Source organism: Apiospora kogelbergensis, assembly GCF_038363985.1.
Source record: "Apiospora kogelbergensis strain CBS 113332 chromosome Unknown utg000003l_segment0_segment0, whole genome shotgun sequence".
Taxonomy (NCBI): Eukaryota; Fungi; Ascomycota; class Sordariomycetes; order Amphisphaeriales; family Apiosporaceae; genus Apiospora; species Apiospora kogelbergensis.
In genome coordinates, this window is record NW_027117420.1 from 4,003,379 (window position 1) to 4,029,358 (window position 25,980).

General features: G+C 52.4%; 11 protein-coding genes across 11 annotated transcripts; 4 read left to right on the forward strand and 7 right to left on the reverse strand.

Moving 5' to 3' along the window:
* Positions 1-895: 895 nt before the first annotated feature.
* On the forward strand, positions 896-1,135 carry PG998_006041 (uncharacterized protein; the record flags this gene model as incomplete). The annotated part of the gene is made up of 1 exon (XM_066872859.1): positions 896-1,135. One exon carries the CDS (start codon positions 896-898, stop codon positions 1,133-1,135), a length of 240 nt encoding a protein of 79 aa, XP_066732956.1.
* Positions 1,136-1,709: 574 nt separating this feature from the next.
* Positions 1,710-2,114, reverse strand: PG998_006042 (uncharacterized protein; the record flags this gene model as incomplete). The annotated part of the gene is made up of 1 exon (XM_066872860.1): positions 1,710-2,114. One exon carries the CDS (start codon positions 2,112-2,114, stop codon positions 1,710-1,712), a length of 405 nt encoding a protein of 134 aa, XP_066732957.1.
* A 2,056-nt stretch (positions 2,115-4,170) lies between these two features.
* PG998_006043 (uncharacterized protein) lies at positions 4,171-5,812 on the forward strand (the record flags this gene model as incomplete). Its single annotated transcript, XM_066872861.1, has 3 exons — positions 4,171-4,338; positions 4,389-4,896; positions 4,986-5,812. 3 exons carry the CDS (start codon positions 4,171-4,173, stop codon positions 5,810-5,812), a joined length of 1,503 nt encoding a protein of 500 aa, XP_066732958.1.
* Positions 5,813-6,213: 401 nt separating this feature from the next.
* PG998_006044 (uncharacterized protein) lies at positions 6,214-6,862 on the reverse strand (the record flags this gene model as incomplete). Its single annotated transcript, XM_066872862.1, has 2 exons — positions 6,214-6,584; positions 6,637-6,862. 2 exons carry the CDS (start codon positions 6,860-6,862, stop codon positions 6,214-6,216), a joined length of 597 nt encoding a protein of 198 aa, XP_066732959.1.
* Positions 6,863-7,414: 552 nt separating this feature from the next.
* On the reverse strand, positions 7,415-9,559 carry PG998_006045 (uncharacterized protein; the record flags this gene model as incomplete). The annotated part of the gene is made up of 4 exons (XM_066872863.1): positions 7,415-8,134; positions 8,257-8,500; positions 8,573-9,233; positions 9,289-9,559. 4 exons carry the CDS (start codon positions 9,557-9,559, stop codon positions 7,415-7,417), a joined length of 1,896 nt encoding a protein of 631 aa, XP_066732960.1.
* Positions 9,560-9,865: 306 nt separating this feature from the next.
* PG998_006046 (uncharacterized protein) lies at positions 9,866-11,817 on the forward strand (the record flags this gene model as incomplete). Its single annotated transcript, XM_066872864.1, has 3 exons — positions 9,866-10,228; positions 10,289-11,393; positions 11,456-11,817. 3 exons carry the CDS (start codon positions 9,866-9,868, stop codon positions 11,815-11,817), a joined length of 1,830 nt encoding a protein of 609 aa, XP_066732961.1.
* A 169-nt stretch (positions 11,818-11,986) lies between these two features.
* On the reverse strand, positions 11,987-12,394 carry PG998_006047 (uncharacterized protein; the record flags this gene model as incomplete). Its single annotated transcript, XM_066872865.1, has 1 exon — positions 11,987-12,394. The coding sequence occupies one exon, from the start codon at positions 12,392-12,394 to the stop codon at positions 11,987-11,989; it is 408 nt and encodes a 135-aa protein (XP_066732962.1).
* Positions 12,395-12,960: 566 nt separating this feature from the next.
* Positions 12,961-13,698, reverse strand: PG998_006048 (uncharacterized protein; the record flags this gene model as incomplete). Its single annotated transcript, XM_066872866.1, has 2 exons — positions 12,961-12,972; positions 13,045-13,698. 2 exons carry the CDS (start codon positions 13,696-13,698, stop codon positions 12,961-12,963), a joined length of 666 nt encoding a protein of 221 aa, XP_066732963.1.
* Positions 13,699-13,765: 67 nt separating this feature from the next.
* On the reverse strand, positions 13,766-15,791 carry PG998_006049 (uncharacterized protein; the record flags this gene model as incomplete). Its single annotated transcript, XM_066872867.1, has 2 exons — positions 13,766-15,500; positions 15,712-15,791. 2 exons carry the CDS (start codon positions 15,789-15,791, stop codon positions 13,766-13,768), a joined length of 1,815 nt encoding a protein of 604 aa, XP_066732964.1.
* A 3,250-nt stretch (positions 15,792-19,041) lies between these two features.
* On the forward strand, positions 19,042-19,971 carry PG998_006050 (SAC3/GANP/Nin1/mts3/eIF-3 p25 family-domain-containing protein; the record flags this gene model as incomplete). The annotated part of the gene is made up of 2 exons (XM_066872868.1): positions 19,042-19,590; positions 19,702-19,971. The coding sequence occupies 2 exons, from the start codon at positions 19,042-19,044 to the stop codon at positions 19,969-19,971; spliced, it is 819 nt and encodes a 272-aa protein (XP_066732965.1).
* A 1,101-nt stretch (positions 19,972-21,072) lies between these two features.
* PG998_006051 (coatomer WD associated region) lies at positions 21,073-25,089 on the reverse strand (the record flags this gene model as incomplete). Its single annotated transcript, XM_066872869.1, has 5 exons — positions 24,999-25,089; positions 24,850-24,899; positions 22,558-24,776; positions 21,387-22,507; positions 21,073-21,315 (listed from the first exon to the last, which is right to left on the reverse strand). The coding sequence occupies exons 1-5, from the start codon at positions 25,023-25,025 to the stop codon at positions 21,073-21,075; spliced, it is 3,660 nt and encodes a 1,219-aa protein (XP_066732966.1). The 5' UTR covers positions 25,026-25,089.
* Positions 25,090-25,980: the final 891 nt, after the last annotated feature.

The following is a 25,980-nucleotide window of genomic DNA, read 5'->3' on the forward strand; positions in this document are numbered from 1 at the left end:
TTCAACTAGTATAGCGTCTTCTCAAGACTTCTGGTCTAGCAGGGGACGGGACCCACGCCTTTAGGTCGGAGCCAGTTGCGGGAACGATTCATCATGACTCGGACCGGGGGTTGTTAACCAGTCAAGTCCTGATGGATATGGGATACTTCTGTTGGGCTAACAGCTCGACGTCGAACCGAAAGATAAAGAACAAAGAAGTGGATATAGGATACAGGCTAGTATAAGAGCAAAAAGTACTATTTTCTGTGCATGCCAATTCTGCAGTAGGACCATACGTATACTCCGGAAGTCCGAGTCTATGCGGAGCCACTACAGTCGCTAGGGCCGGAGTTTGACCTGCCAGGGAGTGTTGAGTGGGCGCCTCACTTCAGCCCTAGAGTTCTAGGCCGCTAAAAAGAAGCCTGAACCACAACGCCGGGTCATGACGTCAAAGCGTAAAAGGCCCACAAGCAACCAGTGCGTACGTCGGCATGTTCCTTTTCGGACTCCTGGATGGTTGGGCCGACAGGGTTGGATGATTGGATGATGGGATGCCAGAGAAAAAGGAAACAAGAAAGCAAGAAAATTTGCATCAGACCAGAGTGTCTCTTCGATTCTTTCCCGTCGAGCCAACTTCAATGCCAATTGCGCTTTTTCTTCTCGATAATCTTGCAGTTCTTCAGTCGCCAATTCCAACATCATCAAGGGAAACACCACACAGCCCCACCAGCATCGTCATCAAACTACGAATCAGCAGTAACGAGTGGGAACAGACGTCATAAGGGGAGAGACACAGGATGTTCTTCAAAAACACACCAAGCAACAAGGTTCCAGCTCGTCAACAAGTAGCCAAGCTTCGTCAACCCGGTCATCATCGCAGGGGGACGGCTATGTTATCCGGGATTCCACCACCGCCATGCCCATGTCAGTGAACTCGATGAGGACATGGGAGGTGCAGAACAAACAACAGCAGCAGCAGCAAGAACAATTACGCCTAGGCGCACGAGACAACTATGCACATGCCGTGGCGAATTGGGACCAGAAGAACGAAGATCTGGAAAGGAGAGCACAGGGCCTCCCGCTGAGGTCTCGGAGCATGAAGAGGAGCTGGAAGAACAGGACGCTCGCAGGCCCCGGCCTTGGAAGCTCCAGCTGAAAGCGTCTTCACGGAAAGCATAGATGAGATTGATGGATCCTCTGGGCGACGCACAGCAACTTAGAGCTACCCATAATCTGAGCGAGCTATACCCAACGGGCAACTCGAGTCGCAGTAGAGCCAGGAGGAGGGAAGCATGTACCATACCAGACCTGTATAACTGTAAGGAGCGATCATAGCGATGTTTAAACACGTTAATTTTGACAATGCCACCAGACGGCCGAACCACAAAAGGTTTTCGCCTTAATCATCCGGGCGCAAACTATCAAGACGTAGGCTGGAGAAACTCCCAGCTGATAACCGCCTCGCCGCCACCCTTCAAGTCAAAACACGACGTGACCCCCACGCAGAACACCTCCCGGTCTGCAAGCATGTGCCGTTCTTCTGGTTGATCATCATGGAGACGAAGTTCTCGATGTCACCATTCCCGAGCCTGTCGTTGCCAGGGTTGCCCCCAGCAGTGAACATCATTAGCATCAGCAGACTCTCTTATACTATCACCGGATCCGCTGATTCAGAGGCTTGGAGGGCGGACTAAAACATTCAGATAATGGGATAATTGAAAGATGCACACTTACGTGGCATTTTGGCCGACGTCGTTGCCCATCTTGCCGATAGTGAGCTGGCACGTGCCGTTGGTCAGCACGGGGCTCATGACGTTGTTGGCCGGCCAGTTGCTGAGGGTCCAGTAGCCCGGGGATCCCGTGACATTAGCGAGCAGGGCCTGGCAGTCGGACAGGAGGGGCGAGTTGCCCAGGGTGTTGTTGACGACGACCGACGACCCGCAGTAGTACTGCGCAGTATAGGTCGGCTGGAAGGCGGCCTGGGCACCACAGCAGGGGGTATAATCAGGGGTAGCTGTCACGAGCTTTCCTGGATAGAAATCAGGGGTTGGCGGTGGCAATAGGTGCATGGCACTTGTTCCTCGCGCCATTAGGATCGCAAGGAGACATAACTCAGGGAACGAGAATTGGTACATGTTGAGGAATCAATGAGGAGCATACCATCAAAAGATTCAGAGATTATTGCAGTTATCGAGAGGAACGGAGCTCGAAATCAGGATCATTTTTTAGGAGAATCGTAGGGCCTTCCTGGGCCTTTTCACGACAATTCTGTTCGCTTAGTTGTGAGTGCTCCAAATCAAACACTTGATATCATCGTCAGATTCAGAGCGAACCCCACGCTGCTGCTCGCCTAACTTCTTGTCATCTGTAACATTGGTGCTCCCCAACCAATGGCCTGTACCAAGAGGGCGAAATATGCTCAGATCTTGAACATATATGAGTATCTGGCATGCTTTGCTCAGCAATAGTGTCATCCGAGGCACCAAAGTGACTCTTATGTGATATCGCTAGGCCATTACCTCAATGTTTGTTTCTATCAACACCATTCAGGAGGTCTTCTATGCGAAGTTCGCTCCGCACGATGTGCCACCGTTGTACGAGTATCTGCAGTGGCTAGTCATCTGCAGTGGAGCGGCCCCTTGTTCGCCCGTCGGACGATTTCTAACGATGAGTAACATTCCTTGCTGTCAAAAATCAATTGGCAAGGTGTCGTCAGACAGGGTTCCCGTCGTAGGCCAATGCCCTGGCAGATTGCCGCTGCGACGTCATGACTCGCACGCATTGCCCGGTAAGCGCCGACTTCGTCCAACAGTAGCACCATTGCTCTCAACCAGAGACATATGTCTACACCGGAGCAATTGTAACTTAGTCTTATCTCGCCCATATGCGTAGGTACGACCTTCAACTGCTACGCTTTCTAATCTCCTTAATACTCAACCAACGAAGAGGGTCGTGAAGAGGTGCAACCCTATATAAGTGATTTAGCTGGTCGACCTTGAGACACGAAGTCTCGTCCATGTGGCACACACACGCCCTGTCTGCGTTTTGTCCATCAATCATGAGCAATATCTCATTCCTTGGGGCGATGCACCGTATGGCCACATGCATGCTGGCAGTTCACACAGACCTGTGCTCTTTTCCGGCTATCTACGGAATTACGGCTTGATTCTCTGGGGGTGCATAGAATCCATTGGCGGTGAAATGCCACAGACGCATAGTTCCGAGTATGTAGTCCAGATAAAGCTGCCACCTACCTGATTAGGCAGTTGGATGAATGAACGGATGAACCATCTGCGCCTCCGGTGTTGATAGGTTACAACCCTTGCATAAGTATGATATTTCACATGCATTAGTGGGGCATAAGATCGGAAGATTGCCGACTATAGCGTCCGATGCAACCCCGTCCCTGATCACGGACCTGAGGTGCCAATTTAGACCTCCTTGGCATCCCATTTCCCATAGTCCAAGCCCTGCCATAGTCAGCACCCTTCCGCCGAACCCGGCCGATAGGTCGACTGGAAGAAAAAGCTTGCGCACCCTTGGGGTCCAAGTTGAACAGGCAATGCCCCTTGTAGATAGGGTTTCGATGCATCTCGACCTTCCCGGCCCGTGCGATTGAGATAACTGACGACACGTCTGTCTTAACGTAGGCCACACTGTCTGATAAGCTATGTCAAGCAACCCTAACGATCGAGGCGAGCACTTTGCCAACTGTTCTTTGGTCTTTATCATGTGATTATGTTGCGAGTCAAGCTATACCAGTTATATACAACACGTGGTCGCATTGATGAAGAGGGGGTGATTGCTAGGGTAAAGTAAAGAGGTGGTATTGTCTATAGGAGACTGGCGATATAGGCCGTGCGCAGGGCAAAGATAAGTGTCTACGGGGATTCACCACCGGCCCCACTGCCCAACTAGATCACCGACCTGAACGGCGGAAGTTCGGCAGAGAGGCAAGTTCAGAACAGCCAGCCGATTTCCATAGCTGAGTATCTTTAGCCAGTATAGATATAGCCGTATCCCATGGTATGCGAATCTGATCCTGAGTTTGGTCTTCAGGCTTCCCCTCATCTACTCTTAGTAATAGACTGCTTTGCCAGTCATCTCTGCACCGTTCATCCACTCGTTACCGTGTCCATTCAGACATAGCCATTCATTATATTCCCTGATATTACCCGGCCGCCTTCCGCCATGGCTTTCAAACGAGTTGGAGCCATTGCGCTCTTGTTACAGGCCGCCTTCCAAACAGCCCAGGCTACCGCTCTCGGTAAGGATGACTCGTGCAACTGCGACAAGCCCACTGTCCGCTACGTCGTCGTGGATATGCCTCCATCCCCAGCCAACTCCTCTACTCCTGCCGTACCTGCCTTGTCCGACGTCGCCGAGCCCGTTTTGTCTGTCACTAACAGCGGCGCCGTCGTATCAGACTCTGCTCCTTTACCCCTGACTGTGCCCGTCACCCCCTTGTCAACGCGACGAGGACATTCACCCCTATTACCCCGGACGGACTGGACTGCTCCAAGAAGGAGAACATCGTCCCTTCAGCCAACGTCTCCCTCTACTATGGCGCCGCCCAAGGCTCGGACTTCCGGGATACTAACAGCAATGGTAACGGCTTGGTCAACCTGACCCTCGCTGTCAGCACTGGTGCCGTTGCGCTGGAGTACATCGACTCCGTCAGCAAGGTTGATTGCAGTGACGACAGCTTGACTGTCTCTTTCAGTGATGATGAGGCGTGGAAGGCCGCCTTCGATTCTTGGTCATCCCTAGAAACCCTGTTCATGATCACAAACCACTTGGGCAACTGTGACGTCGAGTTTGAGCGCGGCTTTTTCAAGGTCGACAAAGTAGCCGCCGGCGCCAGTCCCAACACGATCTCCTGCAGTGCCAGCAAGGAGGAAATGCCCAACATCGCCGGTAAGCCATCATGCCCCTTTCGTAATATTTCGCCTGTCTGGGAAGAAGAGGGTGAACGGAAAAGGAGTAAGCTAACCTGATACTCTCAGAGTCCTGCGAAATGACATTCTCCTCTATCCCCACCACCTCCCTCACCAAGCGCCTCACCGTCGACCCCAGCGCCAGCTTCGCCTTCAACAAGGCCTGGGAAGACGTGACCCTGTACGAGCTGGACCCCTACGTCAAGATCGCGGCCGATGAGGCCTCGTTCGCCGCCAACGTAACCTTCTCCGGTACCTTCAAGTACAGCTTCCTGACCTGGAAGCTTGAGGCCTTCTACTTCGACATCGACACCGCCCTCGACGCCGACCTACAGCTGTCGGCTTACGTCGCGGCCGGCTACCAGAACAGCTTCAAATACGCGCCCACCAGCCTTGAGTACAACCTCGTCGACATCCCGGGCGTCGTGTCGCTGGGCCCCGGCGTCGCCTTCGGCATCGGGCTCGACCTGGCCACCTCGGCCGGCGTCAACGTCACCGCCGGCGCCGGCATCTCCCTGCCGGGCGGCAACGTGCATTTGGATCTCCAGGGCGGCGCGTCGGCCGCCACCTCGGGCTGGCAGCCGCAGTACACGAGCTTCGCGCGCATCTCGGAAAAGGGCGAGGTCCAGGCCAACGTCAGCGCTTCGGTCACGGTGCAGCTGGCGGTCAAGTTCCTGGGTGGGCTGATCGATCTCAGCAGCGGTCTGACGGCTGAGCCGGCCTTCAACAACCATTTCACTCTGGACGGTGCTCAGAGTGCCGATCTGGAGCACGGTGTTGACCCATTGGCCTCGACTGACGTTTGCGGGAACGGTGTCCAGCTCAAGTCCGATTTCCCTATTTGCTCTGTCTGGGTTTATCACCAAGTACTGGAGCTCCAAGATCTGGAACACTGAGGTACCCATCGTTGATAAGTGTTACTATTTCAACGGCACCCAATCATAGTGCAGAGACAGGATACAAGAGCTTTTGAGTATATGCACTTGAACACTATAGATACCCAGCACGTAGATGCCATAATTTATAATATCACACGTCCTATCATGGCAGTCCTCTGGATAGCACCCCAGTGCTGCAAGGCCCAGTGCTTCTTCCCCCTTTCCCATCTACCCATGTCATCAAGGTGTGAGTAGTTGATGTGTCATTCTCTAAAGAAAAAGATGGTTTTATGGAAGATATTTAGAACCTCAAACATCTAGATTCCTTCTTTTCCTCCGCTTTCAGGCTGGTTGATCCAAATATCTCAAACTCCAGCATTGCAGACGCTTCGAATAACTAATCACTTGGCACCCAACTCTTAGACGCTTTTGCAGGTGAACACGTTAGCCCCTGTTTCGTCCTGCCCCTCTTGGCAGCTTAGCTTTCCAGAGTACGTAATCTTGAACTCGGCAGCGCCGTCATAACCGAGCGTCAGGGCCAGGTCAGCCTTGGTGTTGGTTTGGACGTTGCCCGTGCCGAGTCCGATGGTCATGTTGCTTGTGGAGATGGTATAGCCGCCACCGAGTCCGAAAGCCGGGGATCCGGCCTGAAGCCCACCTTTGAAGTTACTTGCATTAGTCTCGTCCATTCCTCTGGGGTAAAATGGGATCGGACTGGGTCTTCCGGCTTGTTCCGTGTCCGGCGGGGGAAGACAGACGAACAGACAGAAGAAGGCACTGGGGGAAGGACCTTGGGGGGAAGGGATGGCACCGCGGCCCGCTTGATGACGACAATGACTTACCTCCAAAACTTGTGCCCTCCGCCCAGTTGATCCCGCACCCAACGCCGATGTCTCCAAACGGCACCAGAGCTCCGCTAGCGGAAACAGAGCCGGCGCCATTGGACGCCGTGCCGTTCGAGCCGATCTTGTTGACCTTAACGGTGCTGGACGTCGACGCGGGTGGTGCGGCCATCGCGACGCTGGCGGCGCAGCAGAGGATGACACTGGACAGACCGAAAGAAGGCATGATGGCTGATTACTAGATGACTTGGTGCTATTCAACAGAAGAAGTAGGTATGTGACTTCAAAGAACGGAAGTATTTCAAGCGAATGTCAGGTATCAAATGAATGCAGAGCTCGGCTTGGTCCATGGGGAGCCAGCTAAATGGAGAGGTGTGGAGGTGGCCAGTTATATAGGCTTCAATAGTCGGAATCATCCAAGGTTACGGTTTACTTTCACTGCCACTTCGCATATCCTTGTGAAGATATACAATCTCGGCGTTTCCCGAAACACTGTATTAAGGTTTTTGGAGACAGCGCTACCCATGCCTGTCGTATGTCCAAGGCCGTTCAGGGGCACACACTTGTCATTTGCCAGCGCTTTACTGTACGGATAGTACGGGATGGATAGTGGTTTGCCGTGGTTTGCGTCCCCAATGGGATCACCAGCTTGGAGATCAACAGTCTCGCTCTGACCTCATCAGCGGCCATGAACGGCAGGATGGACGCAGAACGTCCAACAACATGATCTAACTTGACTGCTGCCTGTGTTGATCGCCTGTCAGCGATGCTTCTCCGCTTATTCGGCCTTGGCTTTGGCTTCTTCCAACAGCCTCCTTTTGTACTCGTCATCTGCCTTCACCGTTCCAGCAGCGGCAGCAGCACCATCCTCGGCATACTTCTTCTCTTTTTCCAACTTTTCCCGAAACTCGATCTCTGCTTTCAGTTTAGCTTCATCCTCAAGATTCTTACGCCACTCGGCTTCGTCGGCTGCCTTCTTTCTCAACTCGTTACTGAATTGTAGTGCAACTTCATCTTTGACCCTTTTGCGCCACTCAGCTTGTTCGGCAGCATTCTTCCTCTCCATATCTGCCTTTATTTCTCTCCTAGCCTCTTCAATCTCCTCCTTAGCCCTTTTTAAAGCCATGGCACGCTCCTCTACTCTGGCCTTTTCTTCGCGGTCCATTCGGCTTTTGAGAACTTCTTCTTCGTCACCGTCAAGGCTAGTAGAGCTGGGGATATAGTTTCCTGGCTTCGTCTCTAAGTCTTGCTGATCAGGTAATCTGTATAGTCTGTTGTCGGTATCAGACGATGTGGACTCTTTCTCAGAATCAGGATTAATATCCTCCCCCATTTCCGTCTCTCCGGCATCTTCGGTATCATAATTTGTTGGCAATGCAAAGAGTGCTAGCTGCTCGAGGTGGCGTCCAATATGTCTCTGGTATTGTTGGCTTGATGAAATGAGCTCGTCACATAACTTGCACGTCTGGCTGTCGAAATCGGGATTTGGTCTCTCACACTGCAGTCATTTTGGTTAACATTATTGGTTTGTTGCCCAAAGGAGCTTCGCGTAAAAGGAAGGAGTACTGTAACCCTAGCAAGTAGTTACTGTGTCCATAGCTGTCCAGATATGTGGCTTACCGTCTCTATGAATGTTTCCATCTGATCCGGGCCAATTGTGCTACGGTGATGGTTTTGGGCGTGTGCCATGAATGACTCCTGTGATGAAAACATATCGAGGCCGTCGCAATGACACTTCCATACCCTCCAATGCTGCTGTCGTAGATGTTCAACCCAATGGTGTCGCCTCGCGAATGTTTGCGTGGGTGTAGGGCAACCTTGGTACAGACACACGTATGGACGAAGGTCGGCAAATACGTGTCTCCTTGACGAGAGTAATCATTGAGTTAATTTCACTTCGTATATAAAGGGGAGCGAGATTTATGCGAGGACTTACTTCCAAGCTCGTCTCGTCCGAGCTGAGACGATCATGAAGCATAATGGGCACTCAAAGTATTCTTGGGTTGTCGCCTCTTTGGGAAGGGGTGGAACGCGTAATGTAGTCGAGTCCGCAACTGTTGTTGCAAAAGATGTCTGAGTGAAGCCACTGTCCGAACTTTGGTCGATATTGAGAGGACCCAACATTGTCTCGGCCTCTTTCAGGAACTCTGGTAGCGACGATGCAATGGTACTTTTCCCATCTGTAACTTTGTTGCCAGCCACCAGACCGCTGCCGAGTTTACCGCGATGCGATTCTCGATATTTGAAGTAGTGTCGACGCGTAGTTATAGCTCTCCCCAGCCTTTCGGATATCTCATCTTCAACTTTGGGGTGTTTGTTGCGCACATGCTCGATGTCGAATGTCTCGTAGTGGGACGTGTCGATGGACCGCGATGACATGAGCCTGTCGTGCTGTGAAGTGTTTCGGAGCCCAGCAGACACCTTGTACAGGTACTTGACAATCTCGCTAACATCAGCAAGTAACTGTTCGAGCTCCGACTTGAACCCAAACTCAACATAATCGGCGTCGTCCTGTTGTTCATCGCGGCTGCTTGAGGTGACACCTTCGGACCCATCTTCGTCCCAGGGTTGCATTTCACCATCCAAGATTCGGCGTGCTACAGCCCAGTTAGCAACGGTGTAGATATTCCAGGGTAGCTTCTACCGCTTTACCATCTGTTAGTGCCTCTAGCAGATCCTCGAGCAAGCTTTCCACTTCCTTCCGCAAGTTGGATGCATCTCTGAGTCGATAGTCGAGTGAACTCATCCCCTTGCGATGAGCTCCGATGTTTCCGGACCATACTTTGAATTTGTCCTGCTCATCCTTGATCTTCGAGAGAAAGAGACTCTCTCCCATCTTGCTTTCAACTTCGGCCCGATCGGACAGAACAGAATCGAAAGACTCTAGGCAGTCGCGCACAATGCCCCCTATACTCTGTGACATGATGGTATCGTTAGATATCCTAGGGCCGAAAGTATCATAGTTTGGTGCATTTGCTTCGAGCCCTGAAGAATCCCGATACAAGTCTCTCGAAAGGCGGGGGTGAAGCGGTGTGACAGTCAGCATCAGGTCACTCCCTCCTCGTAGCTTTCAGCCTATGTCTGTACTTATAATACCCGGCATACAAATACCCCGCACAAGACTGGTTTCTCACGTGGTCATGTAATGTCCAATTTTGTCCCATCCTGCTCCTTTTCTTCGTAACATGACATCCAAGCTGTGACTGCTCCTGCACGTCCACGAGAAGATATGTCTGGGATAGAAGTGGTCGGGCTTGTGCTTGGAACAATCCCTCTGATTCTCGGCGCCATCGACAAGTATAAGGCCATTCAATCATGGAAGAAGTACGCCAGGGAGCTCCAGAGCCTCCGAAGATCGCTGAGAAACGAGTTGGTCATGCTTCAAGGCACTTTTGAAAGGCTGCTCGTCGGACTTGTTGCAGAAACGGAGATAGAAGCCATGATCCGAGAACCATTCGGCCCCTTGTGGAGAGACACAAGGATCCATGGCATCATCCGAAAGAAACTTTGGAATTACAAAATCTTCGAAGAGGCCGTCAGAGACATGATTGAAGCGGCCGATCAGCTCCACGCGAAGTTGGTCACCTTCCACGTGAGTCAAGTCGAGCATTTGGGCTGTCAGTCATATGGTGTGCTCATCATAATTATGTAGGCTACCAGGTCCAAGCCTATTTCCCTAACAGGAGGGCTCGAGCGTATCAGGTTTGCGTGCAGCAGGTCACAGTACAACGACATGCTGAAAACCATCACGGACGCGAGGGAGACGTTGGACAAGTTGATGGACCAAGGAGTGAACCAAGAAATGGAATTGAGTCGTCAAATACGTTCAACTGGACGATTTTTCAGCCTCACAACAAAGCTATCGCGAAATGTCTTCAACGCCATCCGCTGTAGCCTTTCATGTCGCTGTCCGGTGTCCCATTCGGTCAACCTCGAGCTGCAGATCCCAACTGTGCATCCGACTCCATATGACGACGAAGAAACTCTCGTCCAGCAAATATCATTTCGTCTGACACTGATGTACGATTCCGACAGTCGTAAGGCCAAACAGACCACCTGGCTTTGGGATGAAGTCGAGATGCGTGCCGAGGTAGAGCAACATCCCGAAGCGCTGAATTCGATGGCGTTACGCAGTCCCAGCCCCAATCCCAGCGGGAAGTCAAAGAAGCCAAAGAAGAGAGTCAACTTTGATGCAACCCCGGCATATCTAACCACACCATCGTTCGCATCGTCTGGGTTAGGGGGCCAGCGGCAAACTATGAACGAGACAAAATTGCCCCGGGATGCCCTGGCAGCAGCAGAATCTGGTCTCAAAGTTGGGGCGGCAGTGCTTGGGATACCAAAGAAGGAGGGAACAACACGTGATCTTGAAGATCTTTGTCACGCAATCGAGGAAAGCAAAAGGTCGGCACGGCTTTCTGCTCTCAGCTGCTACGGATACGTTACGGACAAGACGGCATCTACATATAACAAATTCGGGGTGTACCCTGTCCAGCATCCCCAAACACACCAGGACGTCACTGGCGAGTGGTCCATATTGTCTTTACGACAGGTCCTCGAGACTGATGGCGTGACCCCTCCGCAGCTCAAATTTCGTCACAAGCAGATTCTTGCAGTTACAATTGCATCGAGCGTGTTGCAACTGGCTAATTCTCCGTGGCTTTCCGAGACGTTCGACTGCGAAGACATTCTCTTCGTCAACCTTGATGGAAAACCTTCATATGACCATGTCTTCGTGTCTAAAAGGATGCCCGAACGTGATCAGCCTAGAACCCCCTGAACCCAGGAGAAAATATTAATTCTGGACATGCAATTTCAGGCATGATTCAGAATCGCACCATCTTCAGCCTCGGTGTCGTCCTCCTCGAGTTAGCACTCGGCAAGCGAATAAGATCCCTGCGGAAACCTCCAACCACAGGATTACACTCTCCAGATGAGGCTAGTGGGCAACGTGATATCCTATTCGATTACCAGACGGCCCTACAACATCTAGACAAAGTTAGTCCCGAGATGGGCACGTACTACTACGACGCCGTACGTCGATGCATCAAGTTTGAATTCATGCATCCGACCTTCGATTTGGAGGATGAGGAATTTCGTCAAGAGATATACAGAAAGGTCGTTGCGTTGCTCGAGAAGAACCTAAAAGACATGAACTCGAGTACGAAAGCTTTCTGTTGAAATTTGCACTCGGTGATTGCTGGATTATCTCGAGGGTATGTTAACATTCACCAGCTGGGCTTGGAAGCGGTCAGGATGGAGAGTCCGTGTTTTCCGTTAACTTGATAAGTTTCTATCTAACCTAACAAGAATGAGATTGTTTGATTCGATTGAAAAGGTTAATATCCGGTCATGCCCCAAGCCCATCATCCTCACCCCGATCATGTGCCGCCGCCTTCCTCAATGTCATACGATCACTCTGAGTCCGGTCCCGAGCACGCGCCTCTTCCGACCGAATAACGCCGCCGTCCGCCGGCGGCGTCATAGTAACTCCATCGATTGTCGTTCTGCCTGCGCCGACTCCCGCAGCCTCAGACTCAGCAGCTTTCCGGAGCGTCTGCCGATCACTGCGCTGAGATGTCACCAAAGGGTCATCGCCGGAGTTGGAGGCGGGGGGGAAGTCACTACCGCCAACGCTTGATGATGCGGCAGTAGCCTCTGTCTGTTGTGCCTCGTTGGAGTTGAACTTTGAGTGTGCAGATGAGGAAGAGAGGCCCGACTTGAGCTCCGCCTTTAGCTTTTGAACCACCTCTGGCATTGTTAATGATCTTGCGCTAGAAGTGGTGTCAATCTTGTCAATAAATAAATGGGATTGAAAGGTGTTGGTTTACGTTTGATAATTGCACTTATTATCATGATCTCTGCACAAGACCTTGGAAGCTAGAATAATGTAGAAGATAGACAAGAACTCCCCGCAACCCAACCATTTCTTAGATCCGGTCTAATAGATTACCCGATTTTGGTGCGTTGATCAGCATGGCCCAACTAATTGATACCGACAATCCTAATAATATATTACAAGACATGAGGGTTCAGTTATTTGTATCCTGATGAACTACTTACAACAGACTTGGCTTCAGATTTTCTTTTCATATAACTTGGTGTCCAGCTTGGCATCCAATTCACGGCTGTGACCTTTTCCTACTTCTAGACGCGGGGCACTGATCCGATTCTCTCCAAACAATATGGTATCACTAAAGAAATGGTAAAGAGATTCCGTAATGCATGTTTCAAAAAGAAACCCCAAGGCTGCATTCAATGCTAGTTGGTCTGGTCTATCCCATCTATCACAGAGGCATGCTGTATTGCATGGATACCGAAAGCTTACATGACGGACTGTACACGAAGTTGGCTAATTAGCATGATATTTATCAGGGAATGATATGGTATCGAAAGTTGGTAACTTACGCAGTCAGATTCGACTTTGCCTTGAGGGACTCCCATCTCCTCAAAAGTAGCGGGGCCTGGCTTGGGCTTGGGCTTGGGAGGACCTGCAGGTGCTGTCGCAGCCGAGGCGGCTGTGCTGGTGCTTCCAGCGGGCGACGGCATGTTGGGCCGCGCCTGGCTCGGAGGCGCGCTGGACCGTCCACCGTTACCGCCAAGGCCGAGATCTTGGATCTGGGGAAGTTGTGGCGGCCTGGCGCTAGCAATACGAGGGCCGGGCCCTGCACCGCCGCTCATAGTGGGCGACGCCATGCTAGTATTAGCCGAGCCTCTTCCGCCATAGTTGTCCTGTGGATGTTGTGACGACTGGCGTTGTTGACCGTATGGAGCACCACCGGATGGCCCGTAGCTTCCGCCCGGCGAGTAGTGGTTCTGAGGTGGCCCATGCGGATTGTGTCGGATCGGCGCTGGGTTGTTCGGACCCGGACCAACTGGAAGCCGTTGATCGTAGACGGCCGATTGCGAGCGGTGCTGGTCACCAGGGTGCGAGCCCCTGTACCCTTGCGGTCCTTGAGGCCCGCCCCATCCGGCAGAAGCAGGACGGCCTCGGTTTGGATCCATTCCTGCTGGAGGGATGAGGTTGCTGCCCATTTGACCAGAAGATTGCGACTGGCGCATGCCAGGGCCGGATGGCTGTGTCCGGATTCCAAACGCGCTTCCTGGCCGATCGGCAGTGGGGCGCACGTTAGTGTTGTAATGCGGAGAGAGGGGGCTGCCTCATGTCATCCTCGGGGTATGGCGCTGCAGATCTGGCTCGCGGAAGAGTTAGTGGGTGTGGCTTGTTGTCCTCAGGATACGGGGCACTCGACTTTGGACGGTTGGCCAGATTGACGCCAAAAGCTGGCGCTCTTGATGGATCAGGCGAGCCATTGATATCATATGGGGCTGCTCTTGGCGAAGGGTGAGGGGAAGCACCGGGCGATGGTCGTGGTGACTCGCGTTCGGACACAGCAGGCATTCCGGTGACGGGCTGCTTGAACCTGTCTGGGCGCTTCCCGCGCTGCGATCCGTATTGGGACTTTATCCTCGTTAGGGTTGTCGTTTCGTGGTCTTGTTTAGATAGGGACTTCTGTTGAGACAATCCGTCTAAGCGTCCGACCGCATCCGTGTTGCCGTGCTCCGCTGCCAGTTCGTACCACCTCCTAGCTTCTCTTAAGTTCTTCTCCACGTATATACCAATCTCGCTGTAGTACCCCATGGCAAACTCTCCTGTTGGAAGCTTCTGTTTGGCAGCAAGCTGGGCGTACTTGTAGGCCAACTGCTCATTCTTGGCAAACGTGTTCTCGTATCCGAACAGAAACCATCTGCTGACACCAAGGCAAGCTTCTGGCTGGCCCTGTCGGGCTGCCAGCCCATAGTAATGAAGAGAAAGCGCAGGGCTAAACTCGCAACCCATTTGGCACAGCTCATAGGCCTGGCCCATCTTCAACTGCGCCTTCCCGAATCCCAAGTATGCAGCCTTCTCGATGTATTTTCGGGCTGCGTTGAGATCAGTGGGCAGCATTGCCTCGGGTATCGCGACATCCGGGAGATCCCGAGCGATAAGCATGCCGTAGACGTATGCTCCTTGAGGGGCATCTTCATCGGCTGTGCTGGCGGCGTCGTGGATGAGCTCCAGGCCTCTTTGAACGTCGCGCGGCTGGTTGTGTTGACCCATCAGATAGATCATGCCAAGTCGGTATGATGCCGCCGAATCGTTCACTTGCAAGCCCATTTCGTAGTGCTTCAGGGCCTTCGCAGGGTCGTTGGAGTTCTCGTAGAGCATACCTATTCTGTAGTCTGCGCGCCCCCATCCTGCCTGTGCAGCTTCGTCGTAATCGGCCCACGCCTGCTTCTTATCTTGTCTGTATCCGAACCTGCCAAACTCCCACCACTTTCCTCGGATGAAGACAGCCTCGGGGTGCTTTTGTTCGGCGAGATAGTTGATGATGTTCAAAGCATCTACGCGTAGGTCGTGCTCGATCTTTGGGGTGGTTGGCCGGGCGTCGCGGCTTCCAGGCGATTGGGTCAACTCGAAGTCTCGTGCGGCGAATTCAGAGGCGATTTCGACATAGGCCAGGACATCGCGCGCCCAGCAAATTTGCATGTCAGGGTCGTTCGAATGCAGCACAGTCTGTCGGCTTTCGGCCAGAACGGCCTCCTTCTCATCGTCGCCAGGCGGAATGTGCTCGCCTTCCACCTTGGGAAAGGGCGAGAAGGAGGGCAGGTCGCGCATATCCGTTGTTTGTTGTTGCGATTGTTGCTGTTGGTACTGTTGGCCGTATCCGGTATGAAGCACGGTCGACAGGGAGGGTTCGCGGCCGTGCCGAGACTGGGCACCGCCGGCTGAGGAACTGCCGTTTCTGGATTCCGGAGAGCGAGCTTCGAGTTCCATTCGTTGAAGGTCCTGTTGCATATTCTGGGGGACCTCTGGCATAACCCTATGGTAGCGGGACTTTGGTTAGCTTTTCTGGAGCCCCCGCCTTGATCGATGAGATCGGAATACGAGGGGATTGGCAGCAAGGGTTGGGCACCAAAATGACGCACACAACCAGGAAAGAATGCGATGGCTGCGATGGCTGCGATGCCTCGCAAGAAGTTTGAATGAAGAAGAAGACGAAGAAGAAGAAGCAAATTAAAATCGTCGCTTACCTTTGGGGTGCTGGGGCGATGACCTCAGGCATATAGTAGTCGTCTGTCCCGGGATAAAAGGTGGCTCCCAGATGCGACATGTTGGCAGGTATTGGGTCTTTGCGGCTGTTCCGATCCTGGATAAAGAAAAACAATCAAACTGTCAGCACAATGGTCCCGAACCAATCGCTGCTTTGGAGGGATGGTAATCCAAGAACGATATTGCGGCTGCAGAAAGAAAGCTGACGCCCTTTGCTTTACGACCCCTACAGCTGTGTACAAAAGGGATGTATACAAGATGTAGGCGGGCACAGTAAGTAAACAGATGGTGGCGGGGTCTGGTTTGGCCTGCAAGCGAGTGGGTTCTCCTCTCTCTAAAATAGTTGGGTTGCGCTGCGTCGTTGACTTGGACAGTAATTCGTTCAGTGGTGGCAGGCCTCTTAGACCTCTCTCCCTCTTTCTCCTTGTATAGCGGGACGCGCTAACGGTCCTGGAAAATGGGGAGTGGTGGGATTAGTTCCAATGGCTGTGTCGTCGTCAGCCTGCTGGCCGGAATCCAGAGCTCAGCCTTTGTGCAGGGCCGATATCCGAACAATAAGACCCAGGAGCTTCTGGTATGAGGCGAGGTTACCAAGTGAGTCAGCCCTTGAGACCCAGACAGCGTACCGTGCCAGATGACTCTGCTTTGAGACGGGTTGCGCTTTTGAACGTTGATGTCTTGGTGCCAAATTGATTCTCGCGTGGCTAATTTTCCGCGTTCGTACAGAAAGAGACAACCACGTTCCCGAGGAATTTGGAGCTGTCGGGTCGTTCAGGTTCAGGCAGGATTCCAATCGCGGCATTGACAAGCGGTTCGGTTACATCAGCTCGAAGTGGGCTTGGCTTTTGGTGGGCTAAACGCAGGGCCACCGTTCGTCATCTCTTCATTCTCTTCAGTTCCAGTTGCATGAAGAACCCCCGAGACTTTTGTTTAAAGGAGATGATGAGTGTGGAGTTGGAGACCAGGCTCCTTGCCTGTCGACCCGTTGTATGTAGACCAGACCGTAGCCACTGCCGCCGCAGAGGCGGGTTGGGCGTAGAGCTATCGATTTTACGGAGTCCAGTCCACGACCAACAACCTAGGCAGACGGATAACCAAATACTTGGCATGCGACAGAGCAGGACAACTGGCAGACTGGCCTGCATCTCTCCTGAATCTCTTCCAACCCCATGTTTCATGAATTGGCTGAGTAATTCAGAATAATGCACATGGTTCCATGGTTCTACCACGCCATCAGACGAACTTGAATCAGGGCTGGACGACACGATACTGTTCCGGCTCCGGTCGCTGGTTCCCCGCTGGCCGACATTGGAGAAAAGAAAAGGGAGGGCGAGGCCTGGACTGTGAACGCATGCTGCAACCCACTAAAGAGAGAGAGAGAAAGCGCCAAGAACCCCCTGTAACTAGCCGCAAGGACCCCCAATCTGGTGCATGCAAATGGGGAGTGGCACTTGTAGTAATAAAGCTTACATACCTGGTGCTAGATACTTTTGCTCCAGCTCGTTGACTGAATAGAATGCAGGCTGAGACGGGCCACTGTCCTTCAAACAAGATTGATGATGGTTTGCGCCGATTATATGCTGTTGTTATCTTGTGTTGTGTAGTCGGTAGGCCACTTACCTTACTTGCTTAGAAGGACCTTGTGAGTCGAGTCGGCTGATTGACCTTTATGCGGGAGGGGAATACGTCATTTCAGAATGGTTGCTGTGGGGTGTCTGTGTCTGGCAAGCTGGTAACCTGCGAAGATCAAGCATTCAGATAAAATCCAGTGAAGGGGAACAAGCAGGAGAAAGCAATACAGGGTACATGAGAAAGAGAGAGAGAGGGAGAGGCAATCGATATTTTAAGTAGGATTTAACGATCGTGGTCTTCCAGTTGAGGTTGGGGCACTGATTGCTCCGATTCGTTTTTCATTTGGCTATTGCGGGATGCAAAGCTGTTATTCTTGGAACCTGTACAGCACCCATTGGGAGAAGCAAACGTTTCCAGACCAGCCAGCCGGATCAGTCGGGTGCGCATCACCAATGAATGTTTGCATATTCCGTTGGTTTGCTTATTGGCGTTTCCAGGAGTCCACATAGCATAACATCATAGCCTCGACATGAATCTATTTTGGGACACTCTGAATTCTTAAGACGCCAACTGCGATGAGGAATTACAAACGCAAGAGCATTGTGAGAACATAAGGTAGATAAAATAGGTCGCTGCTCGAAGCCTTCTCTTGACTCGGAGATTACACAAACAAGCAACACGATCCTCCCGGTAAGCCAATGTAATTGGCTGTGCGACATCAGCTTCTGTCAGCTTACACATGACAGTGTACGTACAAGCCGACGGGTGTAATAACTTTACTTCTGTAGAGGTGTGACCCTCAACTTCGATGCGCGGCAAGACCCGACATGATGCTGCTGCCCACAAGACAGGGAGGCTTGGGAGGGAAGGGTTGGTTGCAGACGCCCGACGGACATCCGAGCCACACTCACTTGCTGGGCCTATCTTTGTGCTTGCGCTGAATGTGCTAGGTATTTCAGGCAGAGAACTCCGACCAATAGTGAACATTGGTCTTTTGTCGTAGACTTTGTCCAAGCAGCCAACACAGCAGAGGCACTGGTGTTGCGAAGGTTGAATAAGCTTGTGGCCAAGCCATATGACCTACCTCCGGATCAGAAGACAACCACATAACATGGGAGCTCACCTGACGAACAAGTAGCCAACGAGACGCCGAATACCCGCTGGGTACCTAGTTACTGCGATGGCCTATAGTATGAGGCTTCGTGATGATCAATAAAAAGAGAAAGATGCGAAGTTACACCATTGCTGCTCGCTCTCATGCTGGAGACTTGTAAGGCAATCATTGCAATTCCAGCCACAGATAGTCTGATATGCCCCACCAAGCCTGTGGCTTCAACAAGACCAGCTAAGTCAGGATCCTGCCCACCATGGCCAAGGCCGTGACCCACTTGGGCCCAAGGCGTGGAGTGGTGGCCAGGCTGAGAGCTTGGTTGCGTCGCCTCGCCTCGACCAACCGGAGACCATCATCACCACCGCGAACAGTCGAAATCCCCAAACCACCACCAACGAATCATTTTCTAATTACGGACTTGCAAATAACACCAGCACCCCCTTCAGCTGCACTCCTGGTTTGCCGTAAAAGCAGCCCCAGTCTATCTATCGTACCGCCTGGAATCGGGCATTTGGACTTGGGAAAGACCACGACGACATCGACGGTCAACCCGGTACTGTTATCCGCATCTCCATCAGCCACCATCTCGACAACCACAACAGCCAGCAACCCTCCCGAGTCGCCCAACATGGCAGCCGAACGTACACTCCAACAGATAATCACGCAGCTAAAGTCCAATCCGTCTCTGCCCTACAGCGAAGCCAGCAGTCTGCTCTCCAAAGCCAAGCTGTCGCTGCTGCAGCTGAACGCCCTCACACCCACCGCCAACGCGGCCCCCCAACTCCTGCTGCTCGCCCGGAGCATCTACGAGTATGGCGCCCTCGCCTCGATTCGCGCCCGCAACCCAGACGCCTTCACCCGCTACCTCTCGCAGCTGCAGCCCTTCTATGAGCTGCCCTCGTCGCAGCTCAAGCCCGACGCCGAGATGCGCAACAAGGTCACTGGTCTGTACCTGCTGCTCCTGCTGACCCAGGGCCGCTACGCCGAGTTCCACAGCGAGCTCGAGAGCCTCGGCACGCGCGAGGGCATCGACGGCCCCGACCGCATCGAGAACGACCGGTTTCTGGGGTACCCCGTCAAGCTGGAGCGCTGGCTTATGGAGGGCAGCTACGACCGGGTGTGGAAGGCCATGAAGAAGGGCGAGGTACCGAGTGAAGAGTACGGTGTTTTCTCCGAGGTACGATCCGGCTTGCTCGGCCACCATTTCTCTGTTGACACATGACCCATATCCCATACTACCCGTCGTCATCACTCAAACGAACACACGGCTAACAAATGCCTAAAATAGATCCTGACTTCCCAAATCCGATCCGAGATTGCCTCTTCTTCCGAGCGCGCCTACCCGTCGTTGCCTCTTAGCAGCACCAAGTCGCTGCTATTCCTCGACTCCGAGGGCGCTGTGGTGGAGTTCGCCCGCCAACGCGGATGGGCTGTTAGGGACGGTACCATTTATTTCCCCACAGCGGCGGAGGCCGGCGAGGAGGAGGAAAAGGATATTTCACAGATGGTCATCGAGAACACATTGGGATACGCACGGGAACTAGAGACCATTGTCTAAGCGAACATTCTCTGAGGGAGGGGGCTGTGTCCCTAGTATACCACCACCTAGAGACACAGAGCCAGCAGAAGCTCGAGTGTCCAGCAAGGGCTGCTGCTTAGCTGTAACATCATGAGTCTGACATTGAACACGCGAAACGGGAGGCTTATAAAGCTCGCAGGTTTGCATAGAACTCTAGAGGCAATGCAGACTGGGCATATGGCCAGTGTTCTTCGTAGAATAGAAATCTTGCTATCCTAGAGAGCACTTTCCGTTGAATACTTAGCAACCTCGCTGTTTAATAATGATGTTTTCCACACTACAGCGTGTCTTGGGCAACTTGAACACCGTATTTCGATTGTTATGTTTAGCAAGATCACGCAAAACGAAGCATAAAAGTTAAATTCTTGATAGAACGACTTTTGAGTTTGTTTGAATTAGCACCAGCATCACCTCCTGGTCAAAGTAGACATGTGCATGTATTAGCTTCCATGTCAGTAGCGTATACCCCTATACCCCTATTGAGTTGAGAATACCATAAATAGTTAAGGTACGTGCTGTGCTGCTGTCTGTACACGATATCAAACCTAACGTGGTTTTTATCGAGCACATAAATACCCCCAGTGAGTGAAAAAAATAGATTAGAATGACGACAATTGGGCAACTTAATATGGAATCTGTGAATAATGAGGCAGAGACGGGACTGGATAATGAGTTTTTGGTGCCGTACTTCGCTGCTATTAGGATTCGTATCTAGTAATGTAAAAAAGATTGTGCTGTGCCAATGACATGTCGCAACCAAAACATTCAGATATTCTCATCTTAAAGGAAACGTTATTAGATACGAAGAACGTGTGAAAATTGTCAGAGATTCTTATAGTGGTGTCGCTAGTATCACCACGCGCCAAAAAGCAAATCAGGTAGGGCAGGCAGCCGGCCATCAACCAGCCTACGCCGCCCCTAAATACCCCCTTTTTGCCGCGTCTAAAGTATGAAGTAACTATTCTTTTTTGCTTGCTGTTGAGAATTACACACCGACTCCTAGGGAGCTTTTCACAGTTCGATCTACATGATCTATTGCCCTCACCCCTCTGTCGCCCCATGCTAGAATAATCATCATATCTATGCGTAAAGGCGAAGTCCGCTTCCGTGCTTACCAACCTCACAAACCTCGCAAACCACACATACTGTGCCCTTGTAATTCGAGTGGTACTTAGCACCATCGAACGAACACTCCTCGAATGCGGATCCGCTGTAGATTGGGGTATGCGACGCGGCACAGATGTCGAACTCGGCAAATTGGTCAAACTCAATTTCGACATTGTCATGAGGGTTGCGCTCGCATGCCGTCTTCATCTTCTTGGCCTGTGATCCATACATGGTTAATTTTACTCATTAAACTGGGTTACGGGAGTGATATGATGTAAGAGACTTACCGAGTCGGTGATTCTACCCGTGCCGCCATTCGCCAAGATGCGACTGGCGAAACTAAGCGCCGAGCTGTAATTCTTGCTCCGATTGGCCAAGTTCATCGCACTGAACAGGGTGTATTGGCGATGGGGAACGTGGATCTTCGGAATTGTGAAGTATGCGGACAGCTCGAGACTGCGCTTTAATAATGCCGGATCGGCGTTAACCTCGTCTTGCGAGCCGAGCTGTCGGCGAGCAAGCTCAATCATCATTGCCACCACGTATTCACCAGCAGATGTGATGAGCTTCTTTGCTTCCGATGCCTCCGCTTCCGAAGACACCGCGTTGAGGAACATGCAATGCAGGACACCCTTGAAAACAGCCAAGCAGTCTTCGAGCTTGTTGCTCCTCATGGCATCATATCCCCTCTGCAGATCATTCGTAGTGATGTACTCAGGATCACGAGGAATGATGGGGAGCACCTTTCTAGGATCCGTCTCGTCAAGCGTCCGGCGGATGTAGTTGACCAAAGGCGGTAAGCCAGCCGTCGCGGGGAGATACGACTTCGTAGCTGAGTAGATCTCCAGGAATCGAGGCTTGAGTGGCGCGAAGTTGACAGCACCAACCTGGCGGTTGAGTAGGTTCATGGCACTCTCAAAAGAACCGCCCGCAGCATGGTCCGCCGCCAACGGCGAGTTTCGGGCCCACATGTCTGCTTCACTGCTGCCCGCGCCACCGGCGTCTGTGCTCTCGACGTTGACAAAGTCGGCATCAGCCTCCGGTATCTCGACGTCACCCATGTCCCAACCTGCGACATCCTCGTCTTCGTCAACATCCATGGCACCGTTCTTCTTGGTGGCGCCATCGTCTTCAGCAAACTCATCATCAAGACCATTGGCAGCCGAAGGCTCATCCTCCAATGTCATACCCTCAAGCTGGCCAGCAAGAGCCTTTTCGAAGAACGATTGAGATGTAGCCTTTGTCGGCCAGTTTGCCTGGTAGGTCGGAACAACAGGTTGAGGCTGCACAAGAGGCTCTCCGAACTCAGGAAGAGTCAACTGGTCTTCGGTAATACCAGTCGCCTCGAGAATGGACTGGCACTCCTCCTCCAAGCCATGGGCCTTTGCGGTCATATATGCGAGGGGGTCTACGTACGCGTTAGTAAAGGCATTTCAAAGCAGGCACGTAGATACTTACATTGGTCGATCTCCTTGAACATCTGTATCCGATCTTCCACCTCACCGAGGTAAAGAGCATTCTGGAACCGCGCAGTGAAGTCACCACGGTGCTCGGCGATCTTCGCCATCCTGGCTAACTTGTTGTGGTCACCGGTAGAGAGGTATAGGAAAGACAGCTTATCGAACTGCTTCTGCTTCTGGTACGCCATCTCGACCACTTGGTGGTTGCCATGTGCCAAAGCCTCGTCGCCTAGTCTCTTCCAAAGCGCCGGCCGGTCGAGCTCCTTGCACATTTCTACTGCAACGTCAAGGTTTCCACACTCGATGGCAAGCTCGAAGCGAGTAGCAGGGTCCTGAACGAATTGGAGGGCAATCTCGGGGTAACCCTTCTTCTGCAGGTATGAGATGATAGATTGGCCAACTAGACTAGAGGTGCGAATGATGTGGAGCATCTCCTCGTAGTTGCGCTTGACCAGAGACAGCTTGAAGCGGTATTCGGTCGGATCAATCAGAAGGACCTTGGGTTTAGCGCTGCGGTCCAAGCAGTACACATTGCGTCCCTTCACCCTAACAAGATACACAGTCTGATCAAGAGTTCGGACAATGCCGTTGTCGCCATTCATCAGAGTGTATTTGATGTGGTTGAGGGTCGAGTAGAGAAGAACGCCAGCGTCGTCCCAGGTAGCGCTCTTGATACGGATTGTTTCATGGAGGGTACTGACTTGCTCCAGAGTCTTGGTGACGATTGTAACGTTGTGCTTGCTGAGCAGAGCGGCGTGGAGGCCATCGTTAGACCAGACGACATACTTGACACCGTTGACGGCCAATTCGGCGATGCTCTTCTTTTGCTGGATATCGTAAAGGTGAACAGCGGTAGGAGTGATGATCAACAGGTTGCCGGTGCCGCCAAAGTAGATGTCAGTGGTTCCAACGGGGGGCTTGAATGACCGAGCAGTATTGTTGGAGAGATCCTTGATGTCAACAGTCTGAGCAGCGGTGTTCAAGACAGCGAAACGGTTTCGCGCAACAAAAATAGCCGAGTTACCCTGGCCACGTTTAGAGTCGTTCGTATCAAGAGCACCCGAACCATCGCGAGGAAGGTTGATCAGCTCGTAAGAGCCGCCATCGGAGGGCGAGGTAACCAGGACAGATCGTTCGGCCGGGTTGTACGACAGCGTTCGAGGAGGTACCCAGGCGCTTCCCAGTCTCTTAAGAGAAAGCAATGTGGGGCTCTCCTGGTTCTTCTGGAAATCGTAGGAGCGAACGTGCTTTTCTTTGGTGATAAAGAACAGCGAATTCTGGTGTACCGTGGAAGCCGGTCGTTCCCTCTCCAACTTGAAGACCATGACACCGTTATCGTGGCCGGCTGCGAACAGGTTGATCTCGGGGTGGGCAGCAATAACCCAGAATCGGTCGTTCTCTCGCTTGAAGGACTGGACCGCCGTGCGCTTCTGTGAGTCCCAGACGCGAATCGTCTTGTCTTCGCCGCAGGACAAAATCAAATCCTGGTGAGGGTGGAACAGACAACCTGAAGAGTTCTGGAAATGCCCTCTGCAGGTGTCCACCTCCCACGCCTTGGTCTCGCTGAATCGCCACAGCTTCACCAGCCTATCGTCGCCTGCGGACACAATGTGGGGGGCAGTCGGGTGGAAGGCGACCCAGTTAACACCGCGATCGTGACCCTCCAGCACGAATTTGACCATAGCATCGGTGTTTCCGAACATGTCTGTTTGCTGTGCATTCGAGCGAGCGACTTGATCTTCGAATGACATGGAAGTTGGCGCCGAGTGCTTCTTACGCAGGCCGGAAATATCCCACACGCGGACCGACTGGTCCAAGGACGCTGACACGACAAGATCGTCCTTGGGGTGGAATTGGGCGCACATGACATAATGGTTGTGGCCAGTCATGGTGCAGATGAGGGATCGGTTTTGCCAGTTCCATATCCGAATGGTCTGGTCGTCCGAGGACGAGATGATCCAGGGGAGTTCGTGGTGGAAGAAAACGGTGCGTACGTAGTCGAGATGGCCGTTCAGGGTGAAGAGGCACCTTCTTGTTTGGTATGACCAGACCTTGATCTTGTAGTCGTCGCCTCCGGAGACGAAGAGAGGCTGGGTCTTGTGGAAATCGACACCTCGGACAGGGCCATCGTGTTCTTCGAATCTGTCGATCAGCGTACCCATGCGATAGTCCCACAGCTGGATAGTAGAGGAGTGAAGGGAGACGAGAATCCATGGTCTGTAGCGATTGAGTTCGTGTTAGTCGATGCAACAAGATGCGACTCGGTCCATCTTGGCTGGGGGATACTTACCGCTTGGGGTGGAAGGCAATGCCCTTTGCCCTGGAGGACTTGGACTCGAACTAGAAAACAGTCAATGTCGAGCCCCGAGACGACCAAACTGCAGAGCCGAAATCGCGTTGGGTAGAGGAAAAAGCACTTCGCATGCAGGATGCACGAACCTTGGTCAACATCCCCGTGGAAGCCATTGTCGCAATAGTAGGCGGGAGTGGCCCCTAAGCTCGGGTCATGAAGGGGAGGGCGTTGGTCGCAATTTAATGCCAGGCTGTACTCGGTCGGTGAAGAGAATTGCGATATCTGAACACGCAAGTAGAGAGTTAAAGGAAGGGGATGTGTCGTGACGAGGTCATTAATGGGCAGCCTTGTTGGACTGGTGACTGGTAGAGGCTGAGAGCTGACCTGCAAGCTGTCCAAAGTCCAGTTCGAGGTTGATGGACGACTATGTTCACACGCACCACATAATCGATCAATCAAGCCAGCCTGACATGAAGGGAGAGCACCCACAATTCTCAATGCGATTCGTGGCCGGTTCCAACGATGCTGGACAGGGATTGGCCCGTGGCTTTTAGCGGGTGGGCTGCGCTGGAAAGACCGCTGGAAGATTGGTTGTTCCACGCCCCGACAGCCTCTGACGGCCATTGACCGAATTCAATTGAGAGACCCCAACATTGACAACATTGAGGGGCAGAAGGCAGGCAGAGTTCTGGGCAGAGAAGGTAGCTGCCCCTGAACCCCCCTGCTGTCCCTGCCACCCCACTACGTACCGCTGAGGCAACGAACGGACAATGGAAGCAGCGCCATGCATGCCGCCAGCCGCCTTCCGCTAGTCCCTGTTGGTACAGCTTCCCTCCCTCATGCCGATGGGGTTTTGGCAAGGTGTCAATTCCCAGGTAGATCTTTAGATCTTAGTAACATCACCAATTGTCCTCAAATCGAGGCATGCCTGGAGCAGAAGTGCCAGGATATAGGAATTCATACCAAATATCCCCAACATCAATTGCTTTTTGGGACCTGTTTGTTCATCGATTCATATGCTTTACGTAACCAGAAAACGCCAAAGGAAGCTTCGTTCGCAGAAGAGCTGGCCATAAATTTGCCCCTCCAAGCTTCCAGACGTCGGTATTGTATGCGATCCAGCTACCG